At 39.7% G+C, this 21,707-nt stretch overlaps 3 protein-coding genes across 5 annotated transcripts; 2 read left to right on the plus strand and 1 right to left on the minus strand.

Moving 5' to 3' along the window:
* Positions 1 to 1,752: 1,752 nt before the first annotated feature.
* On the minus strand, positions 1,753 to 8,884 carry cul5b (cullin 5b). 2 transcript variants are annotated; one of them, XM_008333035.3, is made up of 19 exons: positions 8,861 to 8,884; positions 7,480 to 7,589; positions 7,295 to 7,394; positions 6,961 to 7,137; positions 6,703 to 6,844; positions 6,454 to 6,599; positions 6,019 to 6,099; positions 5,672 to 5,810; positions 5,320 to 5,450; positions 5,020 to 5,127; positions 4,849 to 4,913; positions 4,635 to 4,767; positions 4,379 to 4,510; positions 4,151 to 4,274; positions 3,816 to 3,991; positions 3,563 to 3,724; positions 3,336 to 3,454; positions 3,040 to 3,163; positions 1,753 to 2,843 (listed from the first exon to the last, which is right to left on the minus strand). In XM_008333035.3, the coding sequence occupies exons 1-19, from the start codon at positions 8,882 to 8,884 to the stop codon at positions 2,649 to 2,651; spliced, it is 2,388 nt and encodes a 795-aa protein (XP_008331257.1). In that variant the 3' UTR covers positions 1,753 to 2,648. The 2 variants fall into 2 exon arrangements, with proteins under 2 accessions (XP_008331257.1, XP_008331258.1); XM_008333036.3 differs by having other exon boundaries at positions 2,649 to 2,843; positions 5,717 to 5,810.
* Positions 8,885 to 9,845: 961 nt separating this feature from the next.
* Positions 9,846 to 13,827, plus strand: LOC103395363 (solute carrier family 35 member F2-like). Its single transcript, XM_008333037.3, has 9 exons — positions 9,846 to 10,001; positions 10,457 to 10,562; positions 11,032 to 11,204; positions 11,306 to 11,433; positions 11,625 to 11,784; positions 11,904 to 12,060; positions 12,294 to 12,346; positions 12,451 to 12,605; positions 12,955 to 13,827. Exons 2-9 carry the CDS (start codon positions 10,474 to 10,476, stop codon positions 13,162 to 13,164), a joined length of 1,125 nt encoding a protein of 374 aa, XP_008331259.1. The 5' UTR covers positions 9,846 to 10,001; positions 10,457 to 10,473; the 3' UTR covers positions 13,165 to 13,827.
* A 100-nt stretch (positions 13,828 to 13,927) lies between these two features.
* On the plus strand, positions 13,928 to 21,642 carry elmod1 (ELMO/CED-12 domain containing 1). 2 transcript variants are annotated; one of them, XM_025065815.1, is made up of 12 exons: positions 13,928 to 14,062; positions 14,521 to 14,586; positions 16,254 to 16,399; positions 16,480 to 16,508; positions 16,664 to 16,761; positions 17,055 to 17,184; positions 17,386 to 17,519; positions 17,658 to 17,726; positions 18,106 to 18,126; positions 18,366 to 18,416; positions 18,572 to 18,705; positions 18,832 to 21,642. In XM_025065815.1, exons 2-12 carry the CDS (start codon positions 14,570 to 14,572, stop codon positions 19,005 to 19,007), a joined length of 1,005 nt encoding a protein of 334 aa, XP_024921583.1. In that variant the 5' UTR covers positions 13,928 to 14,062; positions 14,521 to 14,569; the 3' UTR covers positions 19,008 to 21,642. The 2 variants fall into 2 exon arrangements, with proteins under 2 accessions (XP_024921583.1, XP_008331263.1); XM_008333041.3 differs by lacking the exon at positions 18,106 to 18,126.
* Positions 21,643 to 21,707: the final 65 nt, after the last annotated feature.

The following is a 21,707-nucleotide window of genomic DNA, read 5'->3' on the forward strand; positions in this document are numbered from 1 at the left end:
CAACTAATTAGGGAAAAGAAAAGTCAAAATCTGTAAATATCTTTGTACCATAAGAATGAGGAAAAAAATATAGATACATCTTCATCCGTCAAGTATTTTTCAGGTTATTACGACGATGTTTTATTCTTAATTTAACTACCGGAAGTACTTTCCTTTATACAATTGTCGTCCTTTCTTTTGTCTGTTTGTCCGTAAGATTGTGGTTCCCATCCGAGGGGGAGGGGGAGGGGGGGGGGGGGGGTGGGCTGCTGCGGACTGCGCGTGCGCTAAACAATCAGGCCTGCTGTAATCCTTTTTGTCACAAATAACAAGAGGATTCTATGTTGTGTAATTAAGACCAAGTATCCGCCTAATTACAGACTCCCACTCGTGTCAACACTGGAGGAGATGTGAGTCAGAAATGAAATCACGGATATAGTTTTATTCTTTCTTAAGGGCGTTCGTCATATCAGCAGGGAATAATATAGAGGTTAAAGCCATGGCTGCTGGGTGAAGGAACAGATCGTGGTTTGATTTCATTAGTCATTAAATATCCCAGATATTCAAGATGACCAAATGCTGCCCAGTGTATACAGTGCACGTAGAAGTACAATTACAAAACAAGAGGGTTTAATGTTGTAACTTTTTATTACTCAAAAAAGAGAAAATAAGAACAGATTCCATTACATAAGCTTTTTTTCTTCTTTTTTTAAAATTTCAGCACAAAGTAACGAGCCGTGACTCATACTCTGTTGCATGTCGGGCCTTTGGTGGGTGCTCTTTTATAGCACTTTCCCAAACGTTACTAAGTAGGGTTCCCACAGTCTGAAATACACTTTCATTTAATGTCAAAATGTCTAATATTTTAACCCAACAAAGTCCCATCATGTGATGAGATCTTTTGTTGTAATTCAAACAATTCTTATCAGACATAATCGATCTTCATGCTTTGTCCTACAGATGCAGTTTAGCAGCCACCTAGTGGCCAAAAAAGTATATGTTGATATTACTGTAATTACAACATCCCATTTTAAAACAGAGTTAAATTGTTTTTCTGTTGGTCTGGCTCCATCTATTGGTCAACCACTGCTGCTCTTCCCTCCATGGAGGTGGATGAGTAATGAGCCGCCTCTGCTCTCGCCGTCCATACACTGTACAGCTGTTATTTTTCACTATATATTTTTATTTTATTACTGACTGGTCGCCGGTGTAAACACAGATGATGACAGCCGCGCGCCCCAGTTATCGCTTTCCCTGTTGTCACATGTAACGTGAACGAGCCCGGTGTTAATGTGACAAGTCACACCTGTGCTTTTCGTGACCCACATGTGCAGAGAGGAAACCTGTGAGTCTCTGAGGGGGTGTCACGGCAGACATGGTTATTGTTCACCTCTGAACCCCCTGCTGACAGAAAGTAGAGAAGCTTTCAGACAATTGATGGGCAAAGGAAGGAAACCAGACAGGAGGGAGACGCACAAATCCAACCTGAGACCGAAATATTTAATAATAAAAGTGAATTGTGTTTCTGTCAAGGTACCATTACAGTGCAGGCTTAAATTGGATATCTGTACCAAATGGGCTGGGTCACCCATTCTGTCCAACCCATTGGTACAGAATGGGTTGGACTTTTTTTCAATAATCAAAAGAAAGGGATACAATAATCTGAGATTACTTGAAGTAGTGTTGAGGCCACAAAATTATTGCTGTAAAAGTAGAAAAGTTGAAATAAAATCCCTTTTGGGGAGCAGGGAAAAAACATACATGATCCTTTCTGTTTTGTAATAAGGTGCCATTTATTAATATCATTCATCACATCTGATGAAACACTCTCCTTGACTTGTAGTATTTTCCACGTGTAATACTGACCTCAGTCATCTCAGACATCCTGTCGTGTTACTCCATCGTCCCCTCGGTTGTCAGGTACATTTGGCAGATGAAAATGGACTCTGGCTTAGCAGCAAAATGCTGTGTGTGTGTGTTTTCTGCCGCATCTCGTCTCGTTTTATCTATTTTTATAAGATGCGGACAGAGTATGGACATGAGATGAGTCTCCGCAGTTCGGTTCAGTCCTGCAGAGCCAAGAAGTGCTCGTCTGGATTTTTTTTTTCTACACACAGAACGTCTTAAGTGCTTTATGACTGCAGAGAGTCACAACCTCGTCGCACAGTTGCGGGATGTGAAGGAAAGTCGCCTTCGGGGAAAAGAGGAATGTGTTTTCTTGTTCCTGTTGTTTTAGGATGGAAATGGACTAGAACTGTTGATTTCCTGTCAGCATGCTGTTGGACTCACACAAGCACTGAGTATGAGTGTTGAAGTAGCTGCTGCAGGTGTAACAGCACACCATTAAAACCTGACCACATTGAACAGCCTCGTCTGGACAAAAGAAAACTGTCCACGTCAAAACAGTTACAACCACTTGATGCAGACTCCCAATGCAACACTTGCATTCTTGTTGTTCTTTTTTTCTCTTTGTACAACTTTAAGGCAGGAAGTTCTACTTTAAATAGCTCTTAGTCTTTAAATTCATGCCTCCCTGCACAAGTTCAGAATTTTTATTTGTTTTCTTTTTTCATAGTTTAAATAGAAGATGGGAAGCCTGGAAGTAGTCTAGAGTCCATCAGGCCTGATCCACTTGAACCAAAGTCAACATCAGCCTCCAGGTGTTTGTGCTACGCCATGTAAATGAAGGTGTTTATATCAGTCTCGTCCCGCTTGATGTACTTGTGATCGATCAACCACTCGATCTGCTCCTTGATCATCTTCTTCTGTGGTAAAAACATGTTCTTCAGGATCTCCACGAGCTCCGTCTGCAGCTGGGCGTTGTTGATGCGTTTCCTCATCTTCATGATCTGTATTATGGCCTCCTGCAGGTGGTAAAGTTAGAACAAATGTGAATCGGGGAATTTTACCGTATCCTGTGACTTTGACAAAAGACACAAAACCACCAACGTCTGCTCATGTGAATGATGAGAACTGTTGGGAGGACAGCATTTGTTCACAGTAGGTAGTGTTACATAACAGCAGACGAAGAACCGTCATGCTGTGGGCTCACCACAGTACCTGTGTTCTTAGTATCCTGAGCTGGACGATGCCCTCGTTCTCCTCTTCTCTCATTCGTTCTGTGGTGAGCTGCAGTCGACCAATCAGGTTAATTTTACCTCTTTTTTGTACCTTTGAGTTTTTTCTGTAGGTGTGAAACAAAGCAGAGCACAGCATCAAAGTACAGCTCATGGATGGCAAGAGGAACTTGATTTTGATTTGTGTTTTTTTTTTCTCCAACTTTGTTACAGCACATATTCTTTCATCTTTTTGACAACCTTAAAAACAGTCACAGCCTTTAATATGGTAGTTCTTACATTAGAGAAAACTCCTGGTTGACGTAGAAGAGTGTTCCTTCTGCAAAGTCTTTTGGTGAAGACACCACAGGGTCGTACGACAAAACCTGTCGCTTCAGTTTAGGAAAAGCTACAAGAGACTGTCCGGACAGAGAGGAAGGTTTTTAGTTTTAAAAATGCATTAAACTGGGGCTTTAAATCACTTCTGTAACCAAGAAACATTAAGTTTTAGATTGTTTTTCTTTTACCCAGAGGGTGCGTCGTAGTTCTGCGTCCGGCAGCTCAGTGGCAAGCTTGAGGTTTTCAAAACTGATCCTTTCTCTGGGCCTTTGATTCCAGGCAAAGAGCACAGCTAGCTGAAATGTAGTCACCTCTAGATCGTACTGGCCCACCTCATTTTTAAATGTAATCTGTAGAAATGAAACGCATTATACATTAGTCCATTATACAGAAAATCTATTAGGACCCTTCATTTTATATTATTACATCATCTGTTCTTACAATGCCATTGGACATGAGGTGATGCCAGTGAAGCTTCCTGCCACTGTGATTCTTCTTGTAGAAATCCTCCACCTCTGGTATCAAATCTTCCAGTTCTGTAGGAAGGGAGACAAACACCTTCTCGCTGCTCCTGGACCAGGCTCCGGCATTTAGGATTTTAATGTTGACAGAGTCGGCTGTAGAGAGACAGAGACATTATAGAAGGGGTGGTATACAGAACTTAATAGACCAGAACAGAACCTAATGTAAAAGACTTTTCATCATCCTCAGTTGCACATTGAAATGACATCTTGTGTAAAGTGAATATAAGTTTGTGATGTAGATGTCAATCTGACCTGGCAAGGCAAGCTTGTTATGCTTGTGCATTTCTTTAAACGACTGGTTGAGGTCCTCTGAAACCTTGATGTCCTGAAACATCCTGGCCAGTTTGTTGACATAGTCAGCTGGCATTCCCACCTCCTGATGAGAGCAATAACACAATTTATATTGTTAAAAACTGTTATTTTACTTGAACTCTCTCACGCAAACACACACATGCAAACACACACACATGCCGTGCCTACCCTGAGCCACTCCACCATGTTCTCCTCTATTTCACTGTCTGCTGAGATGTCCAGAATGAGACGCCGTGTCAGGTGGGCTTTGTGGTATCGCATGAACACATCTTTATTCTGGACGTACTTAAGCACTAACAACTGAAAAAAAAAAATCAAAATTCAAGGTTCAGTTTAAGAGTACTTTGTGTTTTATAAGTCTACGATTTTAACCGTGACAAAAAAAAAAATCAAGGTACAGTATATTGACTCAAGTGTGATTTACCACTTCTTTAAGCTTGGCTTCAATCTCTTCAGACGTGAGCTTTTTGCTCAATGGCGTCTTCCTTAACAACATGTCGCAGTAGTTGGCCAGCAGCTCTGGACATTTGGACTCTGGTTGAGTTTTTAGGCCCACACTGTGAAAACACAAACCAAAGATTGTAACTCAGAAATAACCTCTTCAGTCATCGACTTCAGAGAGTGTGTGTGTGTCTTACCCTTTCTGTTTCATAGGAAGTTCTAATTTAAATATAGTGGCATCGTTTACTACAGCTTTGTATGCCTGCGGAAAGTTTGGGGGAGAAAAAGAGTTAATTAGATTAGCACAGAATGACTGGAAACCACTGCTGTGTACTGTCAATGGTCAAGGAGGTGAATGTTGCACTCACTTTATCTCTGGCCGTCAGGAAACGTGGATCGTCCTGAAAAGCTTCCTTCACCAGTCGACTGAAGCGGTTGAACAAAGTGAGGAGCTGCTCAACATATTTCTCAGAATCCTGATAAAACAGAGTTTCACACATTATTAACATGTTTGCCTTTTCTTTCAACAACATTATATCAGGGTCGTTAGGCAGGTTTTTCAGCATTACAAAGTGATTGTTATTACAACAGTACAGCAGTGATTTGTCTCAGTGAGTTAAATATTTTAACACCACACTGATGCCTGTGTAAGTCTGGACATGTCTTACTGAGGTGATTGTCTCTGCTGAGGCCACCATGTCTGCCAGGCCAGCACTCATGATGTGCTCCTCCAGGTCCTTCAGCATGGGCTCGATACCATTGGGCACCTTGTCCATCAGAGAGAACATCAGATGGAGCTCTGTGATGAAGAAAAAGTGGAACAAAGGGTAAGTGGGACCACTTCCTTGTCAGACCAGAAGCTGGGAGACTCAATAGTAAATAGTTGGGTCATTTAATTTAAAGAAACTTTAAATTTACTTTAACTGGGACCAGACCCACCTCAAACTGCAGTAAAGTGTAGTAAGTCTAAGTGGGTTCAGAACTACAGGAGTTTGTTCTCAGCTATTTCCTGTTGCAAACCTGAGCTGGCTGAGCCTTTGGTGGAAGCAGTCCGGCCGTACTCACTCTCTGTTTCGTTTCGTTTGATCATGCCTGGACATTCAGCCAAGATGGTCTCCTTGAACGACGTTACAAGGGCGTTCACACAACACTCCATTAACTGTGAAGATGAGCAGGAGATAAAGAGTTCAGATGCAGTCGACTTAGTTTAAGTAAATAATGAAATCAACGGTTAAACAGCTGTGAGGGAATCACAACATTCCCTGAAGAGAGGCAGGAAGATAACAGAAACACAGGGAGGTTTACTGATACCAACATAGTTATTTCAGAATAAACTGATTAAAGTTCATGAAACAAAAACCACTCACTGCTTGCACAGAGTTACAGTCTCGCCTCGTTTCCAAATATCTCAGTGCGCGTTTCTCCTCTTCCCTCAATTTTGAATCAGCCTAAACAAAACACATAAAATACACACAAGGAAAAAACTCATCACCATCATTTTTAAAAAAAACATTGTTATATTAATAATTCCATCATTTGGATTAGTCACAAAAGAAAACAGGTGTGAAACACACACATCTACCTGCTGGTATTTGTCTTCCTGTTCCAGCGATAAACAGACATTTTTTTGCTGATTTACCTCGATTAATCATAATAAATCAGGATAGCGATTAATCATGATTAATCCACGACTAACCTGTGATTAATCAGATTAAAAATATGGTTGTATGACAGCCCGAGTTATAATAAACACCAACAAACACATTCTCAGGGCTAGAAATACAGCCAAGAGTTAAACGTACATATTTCATGTAGTTTTGAACACCATTTTGTTGGAGGTAGGCTGGTGCCTGTGTTCTGTAGAATCTCTCAGTGGAATCCATGTACGCCTTCTCAAAGTTGTCCCTGTAGATCTGCAGCTTGTCATCAGGGTTAGAGCACAGGTTCACTGAGGAGAGAACAATACAAAGGAGGAATAAGTCACAACATTGTTTTATTTTAAAGGGGCATCTTTGATGAGACTATAATCACATGTTTTCACTATCACCAACCGTAGGACTCCCGCACTCCGATGACCAGCTGAGAGTCAAAGGCTTCTCCCAGTCGCTCGGCATGGACCAGTTTCATGGCACTGTCTTGTAGCCTGTTCTTAATATTGGAGAAAATAGACTCGTTCCACGTGTCAAGCATCAGCTACAGAGGAGACGGTAACAAAAAGAGAGGATCATTAGTGGTACACATCCCATTAGGAATGCACCAGGAATAAAAGCAGTAAATTATTTCATTTACACTCTAATACTTCATCTGACCTTGCGAACGATGCTGTCCTCCACGTTGGATTTTTTGTTGCTTCCCTGCTTGCCCATCAATGTGATCTCCAGCTGACAGAAGGGCTTGGGCAGGATGTCACACTGTGTGAAGAACTTCCTCCACTCCACGATGTAGGCCTTCAGCAGCGCTGTGTCATCCTGATGACTCAACACTCGCTAATACAGGGTGAAAAAAAAATAGAAGGTTGGAAAAATATCTGCAAAGTATAAAATTAATTTAATAAAATATTACTGATCCAATGAAGAAACCTTAACCACAAGAAACCTAAACCACAATAATACAAAAAGCAATCAGTGACTCCCCCACTCTTACAGCTTGTGCTTGTTTAATGAAATCAAGTATGTCCTCTTTGAGGGCCTGGTGGATCTTAGCAGGACCTTTGTCATCCCACAAACATACAGCATGGACGTCTCTGCGGAAGTAAAGAAAGACATTCATTAACTGTCCCGATAGTTTTTGTTGCATGTTTAAAATGAGACTCATGGACGTAAACTTACGAGAAGAGGTCGAACCACTGTTGTTTGGTGACAGACTCCTGCCGTAAAAGCTTCAGTACTATGGGACGCATCAGATCCCATTTATCTTCAAACTGAAGCGAGCCTTTGTTCTGGAGGCACAGGGGAAAATCGGAAAGTAAAATTCTTCAACTGGATATGAATTTTGAAATAGTTTTTACGTTGAAGCCTTTAGCTTGTCACCATCATTTACAACAAACTGTGATGTCATTTAAAAACAAATTTGGAATCCCCACTCTAAGTGTAGTACCAGCACTAAGGGTGGGTGGCAGCAATGCACAAAACTAGGCTCAGTTTGTCATAAACATAACAGGCAAACACTTAAGATTTTTCAATCTTAAGTGTTTCAATAGTATTTGTTGGCAACAATTAAGCACAGTACTGTATATGGGCTTCATACATAGACAGAATATAGACGAATAAAGCTGCATTGAGAGGACAGGCAAGTTGATGGGCCTATGTTCTAAATGCACTTCCAAAACTTGCTTGAAAAAACAACATTCAAACGTGTTGTAGACAAAAATGAACATCAGACTTAATGTGCAATATATCTAGCAGACTGTAAATAAATAATATGCAATAGCAAGCTTCTCTGACAGGAGAACCTCAGTAATGGCACAAGGGATCTGCATACAAACTTCCTAATTTGATCATTTTATGATACATAAATAAATGCTCTAAACGTGCTGTGGGCAGCACGTATGGTTCATCATTCCTCCAGAAGAATAATAACTAATGCTTTATAACCGGTGCACAGCTGTAGTGCTCCTAGCTCTCCAGCTGTCACCTGTGCTGCTCTATTTCTTTGCTGTATTAGACACAGAGCCATATGTGCCTGCTCACTAAGCATCACGAACATAATAGCAAGAGAATAACTTATGGTCAGAAACTAGTAATGTTGTGCCTTTCCAGAGCTTTTACTCCTAATAAATCTTTCAATTGAAGCTGGGCTTTAGCTGTAGCACTCTGAGCCTCTGGCTGACAGATGATAGGAGGTTTAAAGCGAACGTAAACACAGACTGAGGTTGTACTGTGCGTATATGGCGCATGATGAGACGGTATTCTTCATTTTCCTCTCATCTAACGTTCTGAAGTATTTTCGTCTCCATGGTCCTTCCCTCTTTGATTCACATTTAGCTGCAGCTTTACTGTTTAGCCCAAAATCACTGATATGCACTTAGCCAGCGTTAGCCAGATTTAAGTTGAATGTTTCCTGCAAAAGTCACCGCCGACAGCAGAGTGGTGCAACTGCGGGCTGCGCTCCTCGGTAAAGATGGCGCCGATCTCTGTCATTGATGTTCGCAGGTGACAAGTGCCGCAGCGAGCATTAAAAACAGAAAAATTGAATTGGAGTGGATCCTACCTTTAGCAAATTAGACGTCGCCATGTTCCCTCAACTTATCCTCCCGCAAAGTCTCGCGAGAACCATACGGCTGCAGAAGGAGATGAAGAATGAAGCAAAGCATCGTCAAGATAACAGAAGAAAATGGTTCAATAATTAAAATTTTAAAGTATATTTTTATATAAAATTACGGTATTATGAATGACGGGTACAACTATTTTGTCTGCTCACAGGGATTTCTCACTTTCTTCAGCAAAATAATTAAGTTGAACAGTTATAAATGGCATCTGTGTTTTATTTCAAACTTGATAAAACTATAGGTGCATTTTGTTACATTTTACACACACACACACACATATATATATATATATATATATTTCCTCTCAATCATTTTTTAGATTGTGTTTTTGTTATCTCACATTTCCCATGTTCTCGTTATTGTTTGCGAGACACAGCATCTGGCCACGGCAGTAAGATAAATAAAGAATGATAACAAACCATACCCGTCTCAAGAAACAATAACAATCCTTGAATATATTTTCCTTCACCAAATGACCTGCATGAGATACGGGTTTCCTGTTACTCTACCAGATGGTTCTAAAGTGGACTAAAGTTCACTTAAAGAAGACATGACAAACCTGAAAATGAGCGGACATTCAACTCTGAATGGCCATCTGTAAAATTATGATAATTTGAATGTGTTATGTTCTTGGAAAATCCATTGCACATTAAAGTTTACAAGAAATTACAACCCTTTTTAACATTTAGGCAATGTCGTATGGAAAAAATCTGATATTTGATATCATGTTTGCTTTTTTCCTTCTCTGACAAACATCGCTTCAATGTCTTATATGATGTATCACTATTCTATAGTTATATAATATTATAAATGCCGTAATTTTTTTTATACCAATCAAAAACGTTCCGCTTTTCTTGTGTTTGGCAGCTATTCAAGTTTGCCTGCGCGGTGCTGACGTCATTCAGTTCTTTAGGCTAACCAATCAGATTCGTGGTAGGCGAAGACACATAGCACCACGTTAGGTTGATCCCGTCAAATGGGGAAACATCGCCGCGTGGAAGGAGAGTCCGTGAAAATTTGACAATGAGAAAAAAAATACATATGCGGAGTTTTAATCAATCTGTCATGACTGAAACTAAGACCGTAAGTACACATGGTTTGTTTTTGTTTATTTATGTTCATATTTTCTTTGTTTTTCTATTTATGTATGCCGACTTTCAGTTGAGGAAAGGCAGGCGGTAAAATGTCTTCACAAAGTGGGCACACAAAAATGCATTAGAAAAAGTTAGAAATACAGATTCATGTTGCTAATTCTCACGATGCATTCAAGTGGTATTCGGGATATCAAAACTGTCAGAAATCAAAAGCTTGTCATTCGCATTCTCTTTCCCCCTTTTTGTCAGCACATTTTTAAACCATATATTCTGTAGCAGGTATTTAAGATTCTTTTATGAAGATGATAGGGGGCCAAGGGTGGGAATCACATGAGATTAATCAGGCACATGACAATTCTGTGGAAATCGGCTATATCTGCTGCCAGGATAATCTAATCAGAACAAGGAAGTGAGATGTTGACCTGTTTTCTTTCTTTCCTTTAGGTTTAAGTCCTAAAGAAATGGAGGGACGTGCGCAAGAGAGACTGTGGGGAAAATGGAAGGTTGTGTGTGGTTTGCATAATTACAACATAAGGGATGTGTTCACATGGTGAGTACAGAACTAAGTGTTTACTGTGAATTTCCAACATGGTACAGAGTATGTTGAAAACTAGTATAACTAACAACAGGATCAAAAATAACGTTTCATACGATTGCTTAGAATTAGGTATTTAATTTTAATCAAAACATTTGGGCTTTCTACATTTACATTTCATACATTTTGGTAATTTATTTGTTTTAGTAATATATATTTTTATGTGTGCTTTTAACGATATAGCATTTCTATCCACAAATTACACATAGCAATTATTAAGCTACTTTTTAGATGCTCTTGGTTTTAGATGTTAATTGTTGGCTTTTTTTTGTAAAATGTAGAACTTGCCTTAGTTATGGTCTAGTTTATATGTTAAATATTTTGGGTTTGTTTTGTTTTTTTACCTTGATTGACTTGAAGTTTAAAAAACGATTATTATTGTTATTGTAACTTATAATGTAAAACATCTTCCTCTGACCTTCAGGCAACTGCTGAAGACTGTGGCCATGGGTCAGGTCTTGTCCCTGCTGATCTGTGGGACAGCAGTGAGCTGTCAGTACTTGGCGGAAGCCAAGGTGGAGACGCCAATGCTGCAGAGTTTCCTCAACTACGCCCTGCTGCTGCTCGTCTACACCACCATCCTTATCACACGGAAAGGTCAGGATTTCTGATCAGGATAATATAATTGAATGAGGAGACTTTGTGTGACCTGTTTTGTCTTTTCTTTCCTGATTTTGTTTTTTGTTTTATTTCTGCAGGTGAAAGAAACATTGTACAGATTTTAAAGACAAAATGGTGGAAATATTTAGTGATGGGTGTGGCAGACGTGGAGGCAAACTACGTAGTTGTACGAGCGTACCAGTTTACAACTCTGACCAGTATCCAGGTGAGAATAAACGGATTAATTACAGCTTAACATATCAGAAAAAAAATATTATTAATTATTAAGTTTGGTGAGCCAGTGGCTTACTGTAAATCAGCAAAATGTCTTTACATTTTAGAAAAAAAAACTTGTTTAAAAATGGCTTCTCATCAGCACTTTAGTTCAAGATCCTGGTTTGTTTTTGTGTCTTTCAGCTGCTGGACTGTTTTGTGATCCCAGTGCTGATGCTGCTTTCCTGGATGTTTCTGAAGACGCGCTACAGGCTGGTCCACTTTGTAGCTGTCGCTGTGTGTTTATTGGGGGTGGGGACCATGGTGGGGGCCGACATTGTGGCCGGAAGAGAGCAGGGTTCTTGTGAGGATCTTTGTTTTGTGTTTTTTTTGTTTTGGAGGGTGCAAATTTTTCTCACGTGGGGCAAAAATAGAAACATGTTTTAAACTATTCTGTTAAAAAGTTATTGTCTGTTTGTTCAGCCTCTGATGTTCTGCTGGGAGACGGCTTGGTTCTGCTCAGCGCCGTCCTCTATGCTGTGTCCAACATGTGCCAAGAATACACAGTGAAGAACCTGAGTCGTGTGGAGTTCCTGGGCATGATGGGCCTTTTTGGGACAATTATTAGTGGCATTCAGCTGTAAGTTATGGCTCAGCTTTGACTAAACAATCTAAACAACTTCAATAAGACACGGTTGAAGCTGTGATGAATTACAACTCCTACTTAATAATTTGCAAACAATAATAGCAATAACATCCTTGTGCACTAAATCTAGTACTGTCATAAATTATCATATCATAAGTACATGCAGCTGTAAATTGGATGAACATTAACTATTAATATTTCTCACTCTTTGTTACCTATTATTACAGTGCTGTATTGGAAATCCCTGCAGTCTCAGCTATAAAGTGGAATCTTCACATTTGTAAGTTATTTATTTATTATTTTTCACAATAATGTCACAGCCACAAACAGTTTCCCTGAGTTTCCATCTTCTCTGTCACCGTCTTTGTCATGTTTTTGCTGCAGCCATGTTGTTTGCGGTCTACGCTCTGTGCATGTACGCCCTCTACAGCTTCATGCCAGTGGTGGTGAAGTTAACCAGTGCTACTGCGGTCAATCTCTCTCTGCTCACTGCTGACCTCTTCAGTCTGTTCTGCGGTCTATTTCTCTTCCACTACAAGGTGAGTGTCATTAAAAAATCCACAATGATACTTTACTAAGTCATTTTTTGATTAACTAAACAAAACCTTTGAAGAGTTAAAAAAAAAAAAAAGAACTAAACATAACCTTTGAAGAGTTAAAAAAAAAGATTTTTTACACGTTACATTGGCTTTAGTGGATACTCTCTCAAAACTGGAATTAGTAAAATCTGGAAATTGGCTTTAGTGGGTACTCTCCCAAAACTGGAATTAGTAAAATCTGGAAAAAGATGGATTCAGTTATACATGTTTTTTTTGTGCCTTGCACAAACTCTACAGAGAAAAACTCTTTAGCGTGACGACGTGAGCGTATCTCTGTCTTCTTTCTCAGTTCTCAGCCTTGTACATCGTCTCGTTCGTCATCATCACTGTTGGCTTCATCATGTTCAACGCCGTTCCCACCTACACTCCTCTGACTGACGAACCCGCTGATCACTCGGCTGATCCAGCGAGTCGGAGCGCTTCTGCTGCTACACACCTACTGACGGCGGACAGAGAATCTCCAGGAACTGAGGCGGTCATCGCCGTCGCTGCTCTTTGACAGAAACACACTGGAGACACAACATAATCTTAATCATAAGTTCAGCGAGACTGCAACATGTAGATATGAAGAGACTTCATTGCGACCTTATGACATTCAGTATTTGATTTTATAAGATTTTTTTTATCTTCATCGTACCATTTCCCTCACCCTCAGCTGGGTTCTCAACCCCAGGGCTGTTTTACAGTATTGGTGAAAAATGCACTTACCAGAAATCACACAAGGTCTGCTTTGGCTGGTAGATGTACTGAGTCCATATTTATAAAAACATTTTTATGAAAAAATATTGTTTTAACTGCACATGTATGGTCTGTATTGTTTACGCTGAAACTGATTTGTTACCTGTTTTACTAACATGTTTTTTTGTAGGTTTGTTCAAATCAACGGGTTAATTAATTTGTAAAAAATGATTCTAAATGAAAATTTTAATCTATTATAACGTATTGAAACAATGACATGTGTGGTATATCCAGTTATCGGTGCTCTAATAAACAGTCACTACACACTTAATCAAATACACAGATTTTAAGAGCTTAAAATAACATCTAATCCAGTGGAGATATCAACTTCTGGTCCGGTGGGGAGCTGTTTTGTTTGTATTATCAAATATTGTAGGTTGGGTGCCTTTCTCTAAATTTTTATAATAAAATAATTTTTTATATACTTGTCCTTATTCAATTCTAGTTTTTGTGAAGCTTTGTTCAACATAAAATTTTTCTCATCTTCAGCTGAATGCTGCAGCACTCACTTCAACCTCTGCTTCCTCACTGACTATCATCATCATCCTCATCATCATGGAGGAAAGGACTGTATAGCCGAGTGGAGTAAATTCAACATCGCTTCCCCAGCTGCCATATCCCGGGCTCCTTTTTTCAGCTTCCCGTTGAGATTTGTTTCGGTAAGAAAGAAAAATCTTCTATATGTAATGACATGTATCGTTTACTGGACGCAATCGTCGTTTGCTGTTGCTATTGTGAGCATATAGTGACTAGTGTTCAAGCAAAACATCGAGGACCGCGATCCTCTATTACGATATTATATATTTTATAAAAGGTATCATGGGGAACCCATTTTCGTTATCGAATTCTTATAGTCCGATGTCGTGTCATTCATCTTTGAATTGTGATTAAAAACAATGAAAGCGCCTGAAAACCGCAGGAGAAACCACAGAAAAGAGCCGCAGTTTACGTACGCGTTAATCCGTCAGCACCACGGACAGCTCCACAGCACCGGCGCTGTCCGTGCTGCTGGAGGGTTTAAGCGACTGCTTCCACGGTAAACTCCCGGCTCCGGAGTTCGACCTGCGGCCTTATTTCACCAAGCACTGACCCGCTTTCTTCTTCTCCATTCCTCCAGGCCTCCCCCCTTCAACAGAACCGCGACAGCGAGGTGACAGGCAGCCAACATGAAGCATTTCCTCCGGTAAACATATTCATTCCTTATATTTTTTTATTACATTTTTTACCGATTTCCGAACCTTCGAGGATCTCAATCACACATCAGAATCAGCACCACGTCTTTATTTTGTGTTTGCACATGCAGTAACGGAATGATTACGCTACACTGATCCCTGTAGTTCATCGTTTAAGCTTTAAACACTCGGTAACAGCAGCTTCTGTGGTGTGGATGGCATTTCAAACGGCTGTAATTGCTAAGCGTGTGGGCCTCAAGTAAAACAATAAAAATATCGCTCTTTTACTGTTTCTGTTAATAGCTCTAATTCTCAACTAAACGGACTATTAATGGATCAGTGCCTTTTCGACAGGCTTTTCACAGCATGCCTCACTCTTTTCCCCCCTCAGAATCACATTCACCACTTAATCTTTATCCCATTTATTTATGATGCTGTGGATAAGGTACTTCAGTTATTTTCCTGACCTGTAAAGAAAGTGTGGATTATTAAAAAAACTCTGTGTAACAGAGCTTGTATGAAATAAATACTTAGACGGACATTAATGGAAAGAATAAAACCTGGAGTTGTGCGTTCTGTGAATCCTTCCACTCCGTCTCTCATTTTCTTGAAGGTTAAGAAAATGACAGAGAGACTATATGAGCTGTTTAAAATGCTGCTCTCGTCCAGAGGCTGAAAAAAGAAGGGAATTAATCCTTCAGGACTGTACCAGCATTTCTGTTTCCTTCTTTTTCTAGACGAGGACGATTGAGTGTTGCAGATATCTGACTGCAAGGTTTATCTCTAATAAAAAACAAATCAAATCACTGTTAACTCCATTTCACCAGCACAACAAAACAAAAACAAAAATCACAGCCCTGAGGATTCAAATATAATAATAATATTTGTTATATACAGAAAACATCAGGGGAAATACTCTGCTAAAATTAACTGTGGTTGACAATTACAGAGATGCTGTGTTAGATTACAAGGACATTTGTCATATTGTTATAGTTGCAGACTGAGGATCCACAGTTTCTTATTGGGTCACTTTGCATTCCCCAAGACACACGCCTTCATTTTCTGTCTCAGTGTCACCTGTAAAAATAGCTCACTTTGATGATCTGCTGCAGGATCCCCTAGGTAGATGTGAAGAAATGAAACTTGCGTTTCTTTTTTCTTTAAATGCCTCTGGCTCGGCTTACACTCAGCTCATCATTTATACTGTACTGTATACTTTTGTGGGGGTTCTCCCCTTTGTTATTATTTGAGATTAAATTATTATTCTTCAACACTCTTTACATTATTTGACAGAAATAGTTTAAAATATTGATGAAGAGCTAGAAATAGTAATGCAAAAATAACGACGAGTTAGCGAAGAATAATAAAACAATTACTCAGTGTAAGACGAAAAGAAATATCAAAAGGACAATTACAGAAAGATGCATCAAATATATTAGCCTAGAAATAGTTTAATGTTAACACAAAATAATAACGAGGTTTTTCACAAAAAAGATAAGACTGAGCTAAAAGTAAAAAATGTCAAAACAGAGCCTGAATTCCGAGAGAACTTTTTGACATTTTGTAAGTGTCAAATGTTCCAGGTACATATTATTATACATTTGGATTATTATAATGTTATTATAATGTTGTTTTCTAATTTCAATTCCTCTTTGTCCTCTTCCTTGTATATTGTTAGAGTGGTCACCCAGTTCTTTGTGTTCCTCTACTGTAAACTACTGTGGCGAGGCCTGAAGTTTGTCATCAGGAAGTTCACTGGACGATGTGAGCTGCAGAGGATCTGCTACAACAACAAACATGGAGCACGCAGGACCCTCAAGATAGGTGGGTCCAAATGGAGCTTAAAACAGTCGCTGCCTTTGTATATTCTCCCAAATATTAATGTAGATTTAATTTCCTTTCAGAGTCATCTCTGAGGTTCTCCAAGAGTGGGGTAAGAAAAGAATGATAGAAAAGTTATTTTGTGTATGAATAGGTTCAGCTACGCTCCAGTGTTTCCTAAACAACAACTGTTTATTTCTTTATCTCCCTCTCTCCTGTCTTTTATTCATCTTCACCCTCTATCTCTCTGCCTCTCTCTCTTTGAAGCTCCTGCAGTCTGCGCTCAGTGTCCATCCAGACAAAGTGGAGAAAACCATTGACGAAATCATGGCCTTAAAAAAGATCAACCCTGACACCAACCCACAGTGAGTCACTACAGTAGATCACATGTCACGTCCCTGTAGCTTCAACACTGAAAGTTACTGTGTGAAAACCTAAAGTGTTGACACAGCTCTTTGGATTGACATCTAACTTGTCTTGTTACAAAGTTCAGGACAAGACAGTGAATAAATACCATTATTTTTTATTTTTACTTTTTTTAATCTGAAAATTAACTTTCTAACTTTTATTTTTACTTTTTTTAATCTGAAACAACTTAAAAAGAAAGGCTAGATAGTCAACCTGCACTTCCTGCCTTCTGTGCCTTCTCTCTCTGCAGACTCGGCATCTCGCTGCAGGCCAGTCTGCTGCAGATCGTGGGTTACAGGAGTTTGGTGATGGAGGTGGAGAAGCTGCGGAGAGAGCCTTACGACTGCGAGAACCAGGAGCACGAGGACATGCTGATGAAGGTGCATTAACTGCAGAGCAGAGCAGACAGGACAAAACACTGAATAATCTCTCTGTGAGCACAAAACAAAACACAAAGATCATGATGGATCTTGGTAGGATATAATAAAAATGTAACGTTCGTGGTTGTTGGTTGTTCTTAAACCACCGTTTTATTTTTATTGTGATTGATTTAAAGATTTTTTTCCATTTTTCTTTCCCAGCTGTGGAAGGAGCTGCGCCCTGACACGCCTCTCAGCGGCCGCATCTCTAAGCAGTGGTGTGAGATTGGTTTCCAGGGTAGTGATCCGAAGACTGACTTCAGAGGGATGGGCCTGCTGGGTCTGCACAACCTGCTGTAAGAACTTAGTCTGTGAAACACCGGTCACGCTCCAAAAACATGTCAGATAATGCCACGCTCTCTTGGCGCTGGCATCTGTGAGAAAGTCAATAAGCACTTAGACTGGCACTTGGAAAACGTTTCTTTTCTTTGCAGGTATTTTGCAGAACATGACAAAGCTACTGCTCTGCAGATGCTCAACGACTCGCTGCAACCAAAGCACAAGTAAGTCCAATAATATAAGCTGAGGCGGCTATAACGCAGAGCGCTAATTAGTTAGCTGGAGGTAACATTCATTCATTTCTTATATGTAAAGTTAGTTAAAGGTCAGTGGGGAGGTTAGGACAGAAGTTACAAATGACGTAGGAGTACTGAGATCCTCATTTTGTTCCACCTGACTTTACATTTACAGTAACGTTATGACATTCATCTGCACGGCTGCATTGTTTGCGCTGACACATCATTTAACAATCACTGCCGTCTGTTTGTTGGCATGGTGGCGAGCTGTCTCATTTGAAAAGACTTCTGTTCTGCTTTTTTTCCATCGCATTCACCTTTCTGCCCACACACCTCTGCCTGTCTGTTCCTCTCATTCACTGTACAGGAGCACACACCGAAAACCAAGGTACTTCCATTCACTTCACATGGACGTCTCATTCATTGCTTTGCTCTTTTACATAAATGTGTTTTGAACAAATCAATTCCATGATCCATGGGGTAATTTTAAACAGAAAAATTATACACATACCTTTGCGGTTGTAGAGTTTAGTGATTGATTTAAATTTGGCAGAAAAATATAATTAGTTAGTAGTAAGTGTTTTCTCCTGATTAAATGTAAATAAATCATCCGTTTTTCCCCCACAGTGAAATGAGCAAAGCTGAATGGGAGCAGAAGAGCCTGGAGAAAGCTATTGGGTAAGACGGTGCACATAAAGTGTGTGTGTTTTACATGTTGTCTGAAACCTCCTCCTCCTCCTCCTCCTGTCATGTCCACCAAACAGTAGAACTGACCACTAGTCTGTGCTAACGTTAGCTCAGGTGGTAACAGGTTAATATTCTCCTTCCTCCAGCTACTCCTTTGCCATCGTGGGCATCAACATCACAGACCTGGCCCACTCTCTGCTGGTGAGTGGAGCGCTGAAGACTCACCTGTACAACGTGGCTCCTGAGCTGCCCAGTCTGCTGCACCTCCAGCAGACCTTCTGTGAGTAGGAGCTATACACTGTCATATACTGTACAGTACAGTACTGCAGTATAACTACAGTAATATAAACTTTATGGACATTGGCTTTGTATTTTACAGATTACATTTTTTTTTAATTCATGACAGGTTACCTGATGCAGGAGTTTCACCGTTTCTGGATCGAGGAGGACCCAAGTGACATCATGGAGTTCAACCGTGTCCGTTCCAAGTTCCACCGGAGGATCCTGCGACAGCTGAAGAACCCCGACATGGTTCTTTGCCCCCACTTCTCTGCCTCTGACCTCCACCTGGTCAACCTTTAAAAACATACAGACCACATGCACACACACACACTCCCCTTGACTCCTCACCACGTCCCACACCTCTGAGCCCTACACGCACACACATCATGGTGTTTTTTTTGGTTGACCTTCTGGAGGTCAGCTCGTTCTGTACATCTAAACTCTGATGATTAGTCCTACAGCTGCACACATCTGGTGAGGATCCTCTCTTTTCTGTCCCAGCTTTTTCTGGTCATGATGTTGCATCACTGCCAACAGCTGACACACAGACACACACCGACAGTACACACCCACAACGACATGGATACTGGCTGGCACAGCTTGTGGGGAGTAGTGCGGACTTCACATGATTTTAAAAGACAGTCTAGACAATCCTAAAAATGTTCAGCGCAGGGCTGTGACAAAACTGAAATATTAGTCTTTTTTGGAAATATATAAATTGAAAACTTAAAATAATGTCCTTGCTTAAGAAAATGATAAAATGACTTTGCGACACCAAAAATGATTGTATTTAAAGAACAGTACAGGGAGGGGGCAGTGTTGCTCCATGCACTTCATCTGACTTATTGACTAAAGGGATAATATACGTATGTCGATTACTTGGTTCATATTTTAGGAAAAACAGTTTCATACAAACGTGATGTTTTTGGTCCTTATGATTAAACAAGCTGTGGTACCCACAATGCTATAGATACCGGTATCTGCACACACACACACACACACCAAACACACACACGAATTGCTCTCGCTGCAGTGTCAGACCACCAGCATCAGAAATGACTACAGCGATTGTAGCTGAGCACCACTAGGCTGCGCCGTCCTCACCGTTACACCTTCATTGCTTTCTCGCTGTTTTCGCTTTAATGAGTCATAACGATTGTATCTCAGCCGTTACACCTCAGTCGTTCGCTAAATATCCACTTAATTTAGAACCAAACACGCTCACCCGACCAAAAAGAAGACTTAATTATTGTCATTTCAGTATTTCACTCTTAGCACTTAGCTACTGATTCTTAAGAGGGACTGCACAACGCGTAACAAGAAAGACGTAATTTCAGTCGATGAAATCGAAGATCGATTGATAAGGTCTGACCCTTGATATATAAATCACATGAAGAGTTATATACGTATTAAATGTACATCTGAATAGCAGAAGAAAATGGTATAATTTAGTACCGATAAAAAGCAGTCCCACAACATAGACCCAGTTCGCCTCTGTCTGTATAAGCTACATCACGATAGATTGTATTCTACTGTAGTTACTGTAAATGTCATCAGGACGTTGCATTAACACCTAAGACATCTACTTATTGCCAAATTGTCAACTGTGAAGAGTTCATATTTAACTAACTTTTAAATGTTATCCTGTAAAATTTAGTTATTCTTTGGATTATTTTAAGGTTATTATGTATGTAATTTATGTCATACATTTATATCAGGGGGGCTTAAAAAACTTTGCCTTTCATTTGATGTCGTGTTTACAATACGGTACCTTCATTTATGAATGTCTGCATCATTGATTGTTTGATTTAAGTTGGTGAATGTCATAATGTCGAATCTGCCAAAGCAATAATTTACATCTCTGCAAATGACTTCAAATGTTTGTTTGTTTTGCTGTTTGCATCACATGTGCCTACTGTACGTGAGTAGTTGCGCCTAAAACAGAGCTGAGATGTGAATTACATTAATGCTACATACTATAAGTATAACAGTACTAGAGCCTGGAATATCACATAGGTAGATGCCTACGACCATTTTGGGGGAAATACATTATAATTCATGAACTCCCAGTTTATAAGAAAAGTTTTGATCAGTGTCAGTGGTTTTAATGAATTTAATAAACACAGAAGACATTTTTTAGTTTATTTACCAGAAAAACTCAGTGTCGGATTTCAACGGAAAGCAAAATCTGAATTCGAATTCGTTTTTAATGTAATGTATCTGAATATAAATTTATTATAATTAGTCATTTTTCCCTTGATCTCAAGGATGTATGTGCTGAAAGATAAAATTATTTGTGATTTTTCTACTGCCACTGAAACTGAAGAATCACTGTCATTTAATTCCTTCGTTAAATCCGTTAAAAAAGAAGATGACTGTCTGTAAAGCATCACCTTAATTGTTATTTCAACCGAGTCACTTTTAGATTTCACATCGAAGAACTGGACGGAACAAAATCGTTTTCTGCTTCGTGTGTACGGCTCATAGTGTGAACAAAATGTCAACTCAATATAAATTATAAAAAAAAAATTTAACTGCCACGCTTGCACCGTCGATTGTGTTTGATGCTATGAATATACATGAATTCTCACCTGGGTGAATGTCTTCTGCTGCTGTTTACATCCGTCAACGTCAGAGCTGCTTCCCTTTCTCGCTTGTCTTTTTTTGCTTTGCTCAGTTCACCTTTGCACCAACACAAGAACATACAGTAGTAAATTATGATGATGTAGATGAAGTTATAGTCGCACACGCTGCTGTATATATTGCTTTAAAGCTGTGAACAAGACCATGATCTGCATGAGGAAAATTTCTACCATGGCTCTTATATCACGCGTTTTTCACTAATGATTAAAATACTCTTTAGATATTGTGACTGTGAGCTCCATTTGTCTGTGCTGTACTTTTTGAGATCACAATAAAGACTTCATATCAGTAAGAAGGGGTTTTCCTGACTTATATTTCTACGGACAGTGTCCCAAACAAGAGGAAATATAATGGAGA

This window comes from Cynoglossus semilaevis, chromosome 19, assembly GCF_000523025.1.
Source record: "Cynoglossus semilaevis isolate Cse_v1.0 chromosome 19, Cse_v1.0, whole genome shotgun sequence".
Classification (NCBI taxonomy): domain Eukaryota; kingdom Metazoa; phylum Chordata; class Actinopteri; order Pleuronectiformes; family Cynoglossidae; genus Cynoglossus; species Cynoglossus semilaevis.